This window comes from Austrofundulus limnaeus, unplaced genomic scaffold (assembly GCF_001266775.1).
Source record: "Austrofundulus limnaeus strain Quisiro unplaced genomic scaffold, Austrofundulus_limnaeus-1.0 Scaffold168, whole genome shotgun sequence".
Classification (NCBI taxonomy): Eukaryota; Metazoa; Chordata; class Actinopteri; order Cyprinodontiformes; family Rivulidae; genus Austrofundulus; species Austrofundulus limnaeus.
Genome location: NW_013952570.1, coordinates 763,517 through 776,376, shown reverse-complemented (window position 1 = coordinate 776,376; position 12,860 = coordinate 763,517). Strand labels below are relative to the sequence as shown.

At 39.8% G+C, this 12,860-nt stretch overlaps 2 protein-coding genes across 3 annotated transcripts in view; both read right to left on the bottom strand.

Annotated features, from left to right (window-relative positions):
* LOC106523876 (probable ATP-dependent RNA helicase DDX5) lies at positions 1-2,807 on the bottom strand (the record flags this gene model as incomplete). The annotated part of the gene is given in 11 exon segments (XM_014017449.1): positions 1-60; positions 149-210; positions 284-394; positions 494-666; positions 757-917; positions 999-1,140; positions 1,323-1,388; positions 1,486-1,619; positions 1,698-1,794; positions 1,895-2,069; positions 2,654-2,807. Coding segments are annotated over 11 exon segments (1,222 nt in total), but the record flags the coding sequence as incomplete, so codon positions are not given.
* A 1,002-nt stretch (positions 2,808-3,809) lies between these two features.
* Positions 3,810-12,860, bottom strand: part of LOC106523873 (E3 ubiquitin-protein ligase SMURF2) — an 86,257-nt gene continuing 77,206 nt past the window's right edge. For both annotated transcript variants that reach the window (XM_014017446.1, XM_014017447.1), the window contains exons 14-19: positions 11,174-11,288; positions 9,389-9,567; positions 8,736-8,994; positions 8,463-8,664; positions 8,213-8,288; positions 3,810-6,220 (exon numbers count right to left, since the gene is read on the bottom strand). In XM_014017446.1, coding sequence (XP_013872900.1) covers positions 6,121-6,220; positions 8,213-8,288; positions 8,463-8,664; positions 8,736-8,994; positions 9,389-9,567; positions 11,174-11,288 — 931 coding nt within the window. In that variant the 3' untranslated portion in view covers positions 3,810-6,120. The remainder of the gene's footprint in view (positions 6,221-8,212; positions 8,289-8,462; positions 8,665-8,735; positions 8,995-9,388; positions 9,568-11,173; positions 11,289-12,860) is intronic.

Genomic DNA, 12,860 nt, shown 5'->3' with positions numbered 1-12,860 from the left:
CTAAACCTCTGGATGCAACATCTGTAGCAATCAGAATTGGGGCCTCGCCAGTTTTGAACTCTAAGGGAGAATCAAATCAGGCACGATAATCAGAATTATACACACGAGATTAGATTACATTTCAGATTAGTCATGAATAAAAGCCTACTATTAAGAACGCGGTCTCGTTCGTTTTGTCTTTTATCACCGTGGAGTCCCAGAGCAATCCACCTAGAATAAATACTGAGGTTCAAGACCAATCTGTGTATCATAAAATCAATCAACTACAACTGTCAATACTTACCCTTCTTTCTTAATTCTACGGGTAAGATAATCACATTGCATCTTTGTCGCGACAAAGATGATGGTCTTGTTTTCCTCCTCACTCATGATGTCTTGTAGCAGATGGACGAGCCTACAGAAGAAGAAAGAAAATCATTAATTTAACTCTGACCATCACTAGAAGCCATCTTTTTGTTCCACTTCTTCTGTTTGATATGATGTAAATACTAACTTCTTCTCCTTATCTTCGTTACGGCAAACATCCACAATCTGGCGGATGTTATGGTTGGCACAGAGCTGAAGGGCACCAACGTTAATCTGCACATAGTCCTTCAGGAAGTCGTTTGCCAGCTGGCGAATCTCTTTAGGCCACGTGGCACTCCACATCAGAGTCTGTCTGTCAGGCTGCGAAAAAACAATCAGTTAGTCCATCTTTGACAAATTTACACCAGTTTTTTTTTCTTCAAGCTTTTGAGGAAAAAGAAAGATGCCTACCCTGATTTGGTCAACAATTTTCCTAATCTGTGGCTCAAAGCCCATGTCCAACATTCTGTCAGCCTCATCCAGCACCAGGTAGGTACACCTGCGGAGGTTTGTTTTTCCTGCCTCGAGGAAGTCGATGAGCCTGCCTGGAGTGGCAATGCAGATCTCCACACCTGCAAATAATCAGATACGTTAAGATAGTGGCCATTTTTGGTTCCCTTTAACATCTCTATACCTCAAATCCTATCCAGTACCTCTTTCCAGGTCACGAAGCTGAGGTCCTTTCGGCGCTCCTCCATAGATACAGGTTGATTTCAGGCGAGAAGCTCTGCCATACTCTGCAGCCACCTGCTGCACCTGCTGGGCCAGCTCACGAGTCGGGGCTAGCACTAAACACTGTTGAAATTAAAATTACAGCTTTGTAAGAGCTACAAACCCATCTTTCTTCTGATTAGTCCTTAATCCCAATATTCTAGATAACTACACACCAAGATTACTTAATTCTGATCACAATGAAATCTAAAAATTAAGAGACACGCCAGGAACGCACTGTGCAAATAATACTCAGGACTACTTACGATGGGACCATCTCCACGTTCCAAGAAAGGCTGGTGGTTGATGTGAACAATTGCAGGCAGGAGATACTGTAAATGAACCAAATTAATAAACAAAGTGTTATCTCGCATAAACTGAAAAACTAAACAGCTGTTACAGAAAAAAAAACAAAACCTTGCAACTTACAGCTAGGGTCTTGCCAGAGCCAGTCTGAGCGATGCCGACCATGTCCTTGCCTCCAAGAGCCAACGGCCAACCCTGCGCCTGGATGGGTGTTGGTTCAGTCCAGTTCTGTTTGTTGATCACTTCCATTACGTAAGCTAAAACAAATACAGTTACAGTTTAGATGCAAATAGTTCAGTTTCATGGGGTAGTCTCTTTTTCTGTCTTTAACTTACTGGGGAAGCTGGCTTCATGAAACTTTGTAATAGGGTTTGGACAGTCTCTTCCTTTCACTGTAATTGTTCTGGTCCTCCTGTATTGTTCAACCTCTTGCTGCAAATTGAAGAAGAAGAAGAGTGTTTATCCAACAGCCAGGCCTGGTTACAGGACAGTTTTTTATGTTTATACTTGCTAAATCATGTCAACCACATACCGGTGACCTGTGAGAGACGTCGGCATGCTGCTGGTAGAAGTTCTTCTCAAACTTCGGGAGCTCGTCCAGGTTCCAGTGTTTTTTCCGCAGCCGGTCACCGGGATTACCGAATTTTCCTCCCCCACCTCCGGCTCCACTTCGACTGCCACCGAACCGTGGAGGTCCACCGCCATAGCTAGTAAAAGAAGAGGAAAACCAGTCAAACCAGTTTAAAGGACAGTGAGCCCTGTAGCCAAGGCTTTAATCAATGTAGGCCATCAACTGAGGGGAAAAAAAAAAAAAAAGTACCAGCCGGCATTTTGTGAGCTCAGACGCCGCCACATGGCGACAGGCCGACTAGCCAGAGTTAGCCACAAGTAAAAGACCGATCCACTTTAATTCAGCAGTGAGAAAAGTAACAATATGAACCAGAAATACAAAATACAACAAAACACGTCGATATTATTCGCGTTAAAGCACCATTTGCACGAGAAAAACCCGTATCCTTAAGCTAACATTCCAGTGAGCCAGGGCACGAGGCCAAACAAGGCCTCTAGCCAAAAAAAGACGACGACGGCTCATCGAAGTTTAATAATATTAAGTATTACTAATTTATTTACCAATATTTTAACAGTTACTATCCGTCCTTAACAACTGGTAACTCGAAAGATTAATTTCATTGGTTACAATAAAAAGATGCCGGCACATTTCTTCTTTTCTTTAGTCGCGTCACACGACGGCGGAAACCGTCCTTAAACAATAAGACCTAAAAACACTTACCCTCTATCTCTGCCGCGATCTCTGTCGGAATATCCAGGCATTATGTTTACAAAATGTACAAACTTTTGGTTTCTTTTTTGGTTATTTTAAAGATGACTATAAAGCGGCCTAGACTGTTACAAAACGGGCCGGCAGTTCTACTGAAATACCGGTTACACGAAATGAGGTCCGGTTTATAAGGAAGGAGAGTCCCTCTTCCGACATATCCATCCGCGGAAGGAGTTCCGGTTCTGGTGTTCCACTGACTGAACGTTTTAAAACAAAAAGACAGAAAAGAGATATTTTTTACAAATATCGGCTTGAAAAAAGTTTTCATCAAAAATTAACGGTTTTATTCGATATCCGCACCCAGCAACAGCACAACACATGTTGGCGGATGGATATGTACGTGACAAAAAAGAACAGGTGATTCGGCCTGGCGGCTTCCGCTGCGTAATCGGTAAATTACGTCATCAGGACCGCCCGAAACATAAAGTACTTTTTGTTCATTTCTCTTTGCAAAATCAGATGAAAATTGTTCAGGTGATTTTTTTTTTTTGCGTTTGTGAACAATGGGGAATATTTCTTACTAAACCAAAGCGTCGACTTAACGTGAGTTTAGGAAGAACCCAGAAACGGTATTTACAGAGAGGAGACAGAAAATGAACAAAGAAGCACATCAGTATTTGCACAGTTACATAACAAAACTACATCATTACAATAAAAACTGTCCTTTTTTAAATTTTGTCAAAACAACGTATTATTAAATTCCTAGTAGTTTTGGAAGGAATGCATATCAACCATCAGTTTCACCTTTTGGATGCAGGTGATTAAACAAATCTAAAACATGGTATTTGTTTGTTTATAGCTTTGCTAACATGCATTTTTATTTTTTAAGGGGATGTAGTAATATCTGACCTGTACACCGGTTCATTTTGAAGTTGCCTTCATAACACAAAATTTCGTTTTTTGTTTAATTCTACAAAGTAAAACATTTTAATATTTTTATATCTGCAACACAGCAGTGCATCTGTAAATCAAGCTCAGTTGATGCAGCTGAGATCACAGTGCAATTTATTACATTTTACCCCTCATATCGGCTAAACAGATCCCATACAATTTAAACTGTTTATGTGCACAATTAAAATCAAACTCCCCGCAAAAAAAAGACAGGACATACAATTGTACAAGGCCTTACATTGTTAGACAAAAGGCAAGTTTAATTAGAACTAATTACACACAAAAATAAAATACTCTTACAAAAATGATAGTGTTAACATACATAAAATTGCATCAGTCAGTTATGAGAGATATAGTCCTGCTAGTGAATCATGCTATGTGAAAAATAAAAATAAAATAAAAAAGGAGACAGCGGTGTCCCTAAACTTTGACCTGTTTTACTGACAGCTAACTTGAGGCCACGTCAGGGGCCCCTGCAGAGCGATGTGGTGTGGCAGCAGACAGTAGAAGATCAGCTTGTGCACTGGACTCTAAGGTGAATTAACATCTGGTGCAGAAGTCCCCGTTAAATACACCCGGAGACCTCGTTTATTTGTCTTGTGTGCAATTCCTCTTTGCAGTTCAAGACCCCCCCCCCCCCCATTTAAGTTAAAGATAAATTACAGTCCGTTTGATCCACGTACGTGAACAATATCTTATTACTGTACAAAGCACCTTCTGAGGACACATTTCACTTGGCATACACTCGTGAAAAACAAACCCTTCTTTTTAAAGTGTATGCAAAAAATTGAGAACAGTCCACGGTCTTAGATTGTTAGACAGGCAGCATTTTTCTTTTTCTTTCTTTTTTTTTTTACAGACATTCAACATTTTTAATTGTAGAAAAACTTTTTTTTTTCATAAAAACATCAATAATGGGACTAAAAACCAGACTTGGATGAAGTTTTCATTTTGCTCAGTCCATTTTTAAACCCAAAAAGACACATGGAAACATGCTACAAAGACTGTAACTTAATGTTCTGCTGTGGGCATGTCAAAGCGAGTGACCATTTGAGCGATCAAACAGTGAAAAAAAAACAAATTCTCCACATTAGTTTTCAATCAAATAGACCTTACAAACTACATATGACATCACCTGAGAGTGTGGCTGGTGCTCGTGGCCACAGGCAGGTATGAAAATGAGTAGCAGTAGGATGTCGGAGGGTAACATTAAAATAAACTTACTGAGTTTAGCACCACATGGCTGAAAGGTAGTCAAGTTTTTTCTCTCCTTCGGTTTTTCCAATATAACAAGTAGACGACGACACTTTTGGCTCTTCATACATTAACGGTAAGTAACATAAATCTAGAATAACTGATGGCGGTGTGTGTGATACATTAAACCCTCATATGCAACTGCAAAAGGGAAAATAAATAAAAATAAAATCAGAATTTAAAGGGTAAGCTCAATGTTTGCTAGATTTTTCTCATTAAAATGATTATGGCACTGAGGATATTTATGTTTTTTTTGCTCTTATGAAAAAAAAACCTCTCCCTATTCTCCTCTGATATATTCAGTGAAGAACTAAACCACAGATTTAACGTGCAGAGGAGTTCCTCAAGGATGTGAGCTCGGTCCTCTGCTCTTCATTTGTCCTGCTCTCACCAAACTGTCTTTTATAATTTAAACAGTGACACTAAACATTTAAAAAGGTTATTATTTTTTGAAACAATGGAGAGGGGATTTCTGGAATATAACAGAAATAAATTATATATATATTATAAAGTTTTTTCTTCTTTTTTACTGTTTCGCACTTTCCCTGTTATACAAAAGTATCACACTTTAAGCTACTCATTCATTTCAAAACACATTTAAGTGTGACCAGTAAAAAAGGGTGTTCTGGGATTGCAGCTTTCTTTGTGGGGCAGAACTCCTTTCTTCTGTCTTTGGAGAAAGTTGTAAACAAGTCAGCTGTTTCTGCACTTCCCATCCTTGGAATCAAAGCAAACACCCTAGGAGTATTTCTTTTTGATGCACCAAACAGCTTGAGTCATGCATATGTTGCATCCAGATTTAGTGTTTCCAAGTGGTTGCAGTGACCAATAAAAAATAAAAAAATAATAATAAAATGAAATAATATAATAATAATAATAATAATAATAATAATTCTGTCCTGCAGCAAATAACGTGGTTATTGTCTCAGAGTGGACTGATCTTGTGTTTTGCGTGCTAATATGGAGCAATGCTACATGGAATAAAGTCTATTTTTTAAAATGAATTCAGAAAAAAATGAAAATAAAATTCCAGGTTCCACAAGTTAGTAAATAGTCGGAGTTATTAGCAGCTGAAGAATTCCTTTTCAATAATAATGATAAAAAAAGATATTAATGAGGGCTGGAGGTTTTATAAACAACCCACAGTCAGATGACATTTCAGCCTCCCTAAGCTCAGTGACACATCCTGTCAGAGTCATCCCCAGCTGAGTGAACTGATTTGTGGATGGTGGCTTGTAATGGTCAAACGGTTGCTTCTGCTCGTTCCTGATGTCTCACTCCACAGCGAAGCCACACGTTTCCTCAATGGCAGTGAGCAACTTGTCGTACAGTTTGTCGTAGCTCTCGTAGGGAGGAATGTCAATCCGGTTAAAACTGCAAAAACATAAAGGAAGAAGGAACTTCAGATTGGTGTAAATAACTGAACAGATAAAATTACAAGAAGCGTTGCATCATAGTTCAGTCAGATTCTTCTGATCTGTCGTCATGACAAGGTTAAGCTTGTATATCACTGGGCTGCATTCACAAAAAAGTCTCGATGTTTGTGAGTGTTCTCAGTGTTCTTATGTCAGTCATGTAGGGATGGGTACCTTTGACATTTGAATTGATTTGGAACCAATATCAGGTACCAGTACTGAACGGTACCAATTTTTGGTACTTTGTGTGTATTGTTTTTTTAATAATAAACTTTTTTTAAACATATTTCTCAATATATAAAATTTAAAAAATATCAAGACAACATCCAACTCTTTGTATTGTAACATCAGTTTTTAAACTAATATCTTTAAGGTGAAAACTCTTGAAAACAACGAGACTGTTTTGTCTTATTTCACTAATTAAAATCCAGCTCCACGTGTTTCTATTGATGTCATTTCCCCACTAGAAAAATGTGTGATGGAGGTCCATGGAAGGCAAATAAGTTTATATCAAATAAGCAAAAGAGGATGGAGTAAAGTAAATAAAAGTTATTCAAGCTACGCTTTGAGCATCCAAAACACGTCCAACACTTCAAGTTAGCTGCTTGTGCTCTTTCAGGTCAGATGTGTTTGGACTGTCAGGAAGCTCCTCTGTTGTTTTCCTCTGCCGGTCTCTGTTTAATGGTGGATGAAATAAAGAAAGTGGCTGTACTTTATTTACTTTGAGCAAGCGAACGTCGTGCTCACAAGATAATTAATCCACCAGATAATTCAGAGGTGGTCTGTTCAGTGAGTTTTACTCCAGGAGCTGCAAGGTTTTCAAGCTACGTTCAGACTGAGCTCTGTTTACTGAATCAGCGGCTGCTGACGCCATTACGCTCTTGTGCAATGCTGCGTTCAGGACAAGCATAGAAAATCTCCCACTTTTACACCAATACAGTCGCAATGATGCGTTTAGGTACCGAAACATGGTACCGTTTGATGTTACGTGAATGGGTTCTCTGTAGGACTGACAGAGTTTGGTCTGTACTTAAAGTCTCCAATTCGGTACCCATCCCAACAGTCACTAGCCTGGTAAAAACCAGACCCTTGTACGAAACAAAGTGAAGGATAAGGGTCTGGACTCGCAGCTATAGAGAAGCAATTCTTGCTGGAGACGTGACCTCTGCTGAAGTTTAAAATGATTGGATCAGTTGGCCACGACGTACTGTATGTCACTGTGAAGGAGGCTAAGCTAAGAAGCTAACCGGAAATCGTGTGCTGTAAACAACCCTACTGAGAGAAGAAATATACCGAGCTGAACGAGACGGCTGTAAATGAGAGCTGCTGCTTTGTCAGATAAATTTAATTTAATTTGGAAGCCTTATCAACACAGACTGGCTTCATTCACTTCCTCCACTGCCGTATGCTAAAATAACTAGCAGACACTGTGCAGAACATCGACGTCGTTCCAAACTCCACCTTCTGTTCTCTGATTGGTCCAGGTAAAATAAACTACAAGCAGACACTGTGCAGAAAATTGACGTTCTGTTCTCTGATCGGCCCGAACAAAAATTCTCCTGAAGTAATCCTTGTCTATGGGAGAAATCCCAGACGGAGCAGAGAAGGGAAACTAGAATTGAGCGGAGCTGCATAGGAAGGCAAGGGCCAGGCTAGTCAGTCACAGGCCCTCACTTGTGTGTCACTTTAAATTCCTTTGAAAAATCCACACGTTCACTCAAAACAGCCATTGAGAACATCATGGACAAATGTGCTTTATTTGTAGGATTGTCATGCGAATGTCATAATTTATTTGTAGTACGGTATATAAATATGGCAAAACTAAACAATAAATTGATTCCAGATAGAAAATCCTGGTGTCTCACAATTTTGTGTCTCAAACTGATCAACAACAGTCACAGTGCAATAATTTACTGCTCCCACAGTCTGAATGATCAGAAACTTTGCTCACCAGGTGTGGGCTTTGGGCAGGTTGTTGGTGCTGGCATCGATCTGATGGATGGTGAAGAGTCGAGGTCCTGCAGCTCCTGCAGAAAACAACATTCAAGGCAACAGATTAGAAGAAACTATCACACACTAGTTTGTGCAGAAATTGTTAATGACAAGCAGATTATTATTATTTCATTAGCATTTAGTACCCATTAAACTGACACAACTTGGCTAATATTTTAGGATTTTAGCGAACGTTTTCTTCTTAATACCTTGCAGGGCCTTAAAACCTTGCAGAGGGACTCTTGAAGAGCCGGTGACAAACTGCAGCAGCCGGGCCCTGCGCTCCTCWTCGAAGGACTCCACAGCTTTCCAGAACCACTTCACGATGTTGCTGTCCGGAGTGCAGTGTTTGAGACGCGTGTTAGACTTCCAGTCGTTGATGTCGATTTTCCCTAGGCCGCACACGATCAGCTACGAACAGACAAATCAATTCAGCGGGTTTGAACTTCAGCTGAACATGTCAGCATGAAGAAGTGCCGTACCTCCAGCTCCTTCTCATCAAAAGACTTGAGCAGGTGCTGGGGGATGACCTCGTTGAAGCCCTTCTGCAGAGCCAAGAACTGGGCCTCGATGCCTCGCAGGAAACGCCAGTTGACGTAGAGGCGGACRTACTCCTTCTTGTTGTCCTGGGTGACGGGGATGCTTTTACCGTTTGGCTTGAGCTCATGCTGGATGATCTCGCCATAAGCATTGTGCTCTACACAGAAGGTGTGGTCCAGCACACCTGTGATGTCATTGTCCCTGTTGGCAGAGGAACATTTAAATTATGAAGCTGGAGGTACCAGAAGCTCAAAACAAGTGCCAATAACAACAAAATAAGCTGTTTGGTAGAGAAGATTTGGAGAATTTTTCATGTCTGCAACCCACTTACTGAGCTCTACTGCTCATTCTGCAAATGCATGTTCCTTACAAATGWGGCACTATTTAAAAAGGAAATTACCAGGCTTTCCAATGATTTWAGATTTATTGCCAAGAAGCATTGTTACAACAAAAAATAATCKACCAAACACAAATGTCCTTACTTTTTGTGCTAAGGTTATATTATCTCATTTGTTGAAGATTAATGTGTTTTAAGGACGCAGTCATGTTTTAATGACACCTAAGAGTCATTTCAGTTTGAATAAAATATACATACAGGATCCAGACAAGGCTGTTGTGCAAGTCGGGGTCGACAGACTCCATGTCGTCCAGAGTGATGGGTTTACCCAGCAGCTGTTTGTAGAAAGGTAAAGTGAAGCCCCCATCAATGTAGTGGCCATGAAACACCGCCATCCCCATGATGCGGCCTACGAAGTGAAAGTATGACAAGTGCTCCTGTAGGGTGACAAAAATGATTTTACAAATGAAGCGATATGCTTTGATCACTCATCAAGGTAACATTTAACTTAACTAAACCTTCCTGACTCTGAGAAGGACATTAAAAAAGGTGCAACAAAATCAAAGAGTTTTCTTGGAAATGTGAATAATTATGAATATATATTTTCACAAGTTACAGGAAAATCTGCCTTGAACACAGGGATGAAAGTTGGGGAGGATGAGGTAAAATATTATCAAAGTGTTGGATAAACTTTAAATCAAAAAACATGGTGGCAATAACAGTTTTAACGTTTTGTCTGCATTAACAGTGTCAGCATGAAACAATGTTTTATCTTTTTATTTCTATGCATTTTACTCTAACACATAAAATATGAACGGTTGGCATGTTTCTGATTAAAATGGTATTTACTTTGGACACATTGGGCCTCATACAAGAACAGTTTGTACAAACAGATTTGTTCTTAAGTTGTGCGTACGAGTGATTTAGGAGAATTTGTGGCATTCACCAATTTTCTCACATTGTACGATTTTTTTCAGATACGAACAAAATTCATGAGTGGTCCAGACCTGTCGTATATTTTACGAGCAGTCAGTCTGCTGTTATCCAGACAGATTTTTCTCACTAATAACTTCATATTTCATTAGTTTGAAGATATTTTGAGTTGAAAATAAATCACACTCCATAATTATGTTGACAGTTTATTCTGTTTGAACTGGAATTAGATTTTAAATGTAACTAATGACATAAATTTGTTAAGATTAAATTAAATTGGCTTTTAATGCTGTTGTATAACACTACAATATTAATACGAAGATCTCAAACTAAAAACCAACTTAAATTGTGCATTAATTAAAGTTTGAAGATAGTTTAAATGTTTCTTTTKKKGGGGGGGGGGGGTAGCCGTGTGCGACAGCTCTTCTTCTGAATAAATGAAAACTATGTAACACAGTTGTTTACACTTAAATTAAAAATATTTGACCAAAGGGAAGCAGGAGCAGGACTAGAGAGAGATGAATATGATTTAGATTTTTATTTCTGTGTCTGTATACGACCCACAGGAGACACAACATTAACAGCAGTCGTCTGACGCTGCTAAAAATGACAGATTTTTTTTCTGGGTCTCTGAAAGCGGGACTTCAATCTCCAAATTCATAAAGCTCTTCTTTTTTACTTTGCTATGTAATTTATGAATGAACACTTCCTGGTATGTCGGCCAGGAAGCGTTACCTTATATGGTGTTTTTTGGGGTGGTAATTATGTAAATCACCTCTCCCCGTGCACAAGCACCTGGATACATGTTCATCAGTTTATGCAGCTCATTTACATACTTTTCCTGAAGAGAGAAGAGTTTGTTGAATCTGACGTGGCATGTTGGTACGAACCCTTCGTATGAACAAAAGTAAGAGAAATTTAGGATAAGAATACGAACATGTTCTTGCATGAAACCAACAGACAGATGCAGCTTCCTGAATCAAACATTATGTGAAAACTGGTTTATAGAGTTATACAAAGGTCCAACAGCAGMTTCAACGCTTCTGTGCGCTTCTTCAATTTCCTCATGAGGAAAAGAAGTCCAGTTGTACTGATGGGTTTGTAACTCACAGGATTGACAGCAGAGTCCGGGTTGATCTGCAGGGTGTAGATGTCGTCGCGGGAATACTGGAACAGGCCGTAATATGGGTTCAACATCTCATGGGACAGCAGATAGAGCCACTCCCTGCACAAGTAGACATGAAGGAAGAGAAGAGAGGAGGAAGAGAAAACAATTTGCTGTAGTTAAAGGGACATTCCAGACATTTTCAAGTGGGGTTCTACAAAAAAGTTGTGAAGATGATGAGTTTGGACAGGGGGCTCCATCAGGACTTCCCAGTACGTCCTCTCTATTCTTTTGGGTTTACTGTCTGGCAGCCTTCTCCACCACCAGATCCAACTCACCATCAGGTGGCGATCAGTTGACAGCTCTGCCCATCTCTTCACACAAGTATCCAAGACTTAGGGCCACAGGTCAGATGACACGATTAAAAATCCATCATTGACCATTGGCCTGAGGTGGCCTGGTACCAAATACACTTATGGACCACCCTACGTTCAAACATGGTGTTCGATCTGGACAGCCCATGCCTAGAACAGAAGTCCAATAACAGAGCATCTTTTGAGTTCAAATCAGTGAAGGGTGGTCTTCCCAATCACCCCCTTCCAGATGACTCAGTCATTGCCCACATGGGTGTTAAAGTCACTTAGCAGAACAAGAGAATCATCAGAGGGAATCCTTTCCAGGACACCACTCAGAGACTCCAGGAAAGCTGGCAACCCTCTCTCATTTACCGGGGAAAACTCCAACACCGAGGCACACAGCCAGTGTCTAGAAAAACTACCCCCAACCTGTTTGACACCTCCCTCCCTGGGCAACTCCAGAGTTGGAGAGAGTCCAAGAGTCTGGTTCCAGAGCCCAAGCTGTGCATTGAGTTAAGCCCAAATATATCTAGTTGGTATCACTCAACTTCACACACAAGCTCAGGCTCCTTACCCAGCGTGGCACTAGTGGAAAAGGGGCATATGGTGACATTCCATGTTCCTAGAGCCAGTCTATGTTACCAGGAGTCAACACAGATGGGAACCGTTTCTCGCCTGTCACCTGGCATGCATTGTCCCTGACCTCGACACTCCCACTCACAGGTGGAGGTGGCATTTTGTCTTTCTTTTGGCCACGGTCTGGCCGAGTCCCAGGTGACAACGCTCCACCCACAGACCTGGTTTCCTTCTCTGGGTGTTGTTTCACTCAAAAAAAAAATGTTTTTTTAATTATTTTATATAAACTATCAGCTATATTTCTCCAAACTGAGACTATTCAAAGTGCTATGCATCTTCAAAAAGTAAGATATTCATTCTGCTGAATCATATCCTACAATAGGGCTGAACGATTTTAGAAAATAATCTAATTGCGATTTTTTATCTATAAATTGCGATTGCGATCCAATATGCGATTATTTTTTAATGTGTTATTTTCCAACAAACAGAAGCAATAAATCAGTCTGTTTTATAATAAACAAAGTAAGATTTATTCAAAGCACAGATTACAATAAAGCAAATATCTGTGGCTTTATATTTTTCACCATTTCTATTTTTTCTTGTTTCATGCAACATGATATTAAACATGTTAAGTGAACTTCCTAAACATTGTCTGAACTTCACAAGACAGTCTATAAATAAATAGAAAAATATATATAATAAAAAATAAATCTTACTGCTTTCCAGCCAGTAACATGAAAAAATAAAGTGTAAAAAACAT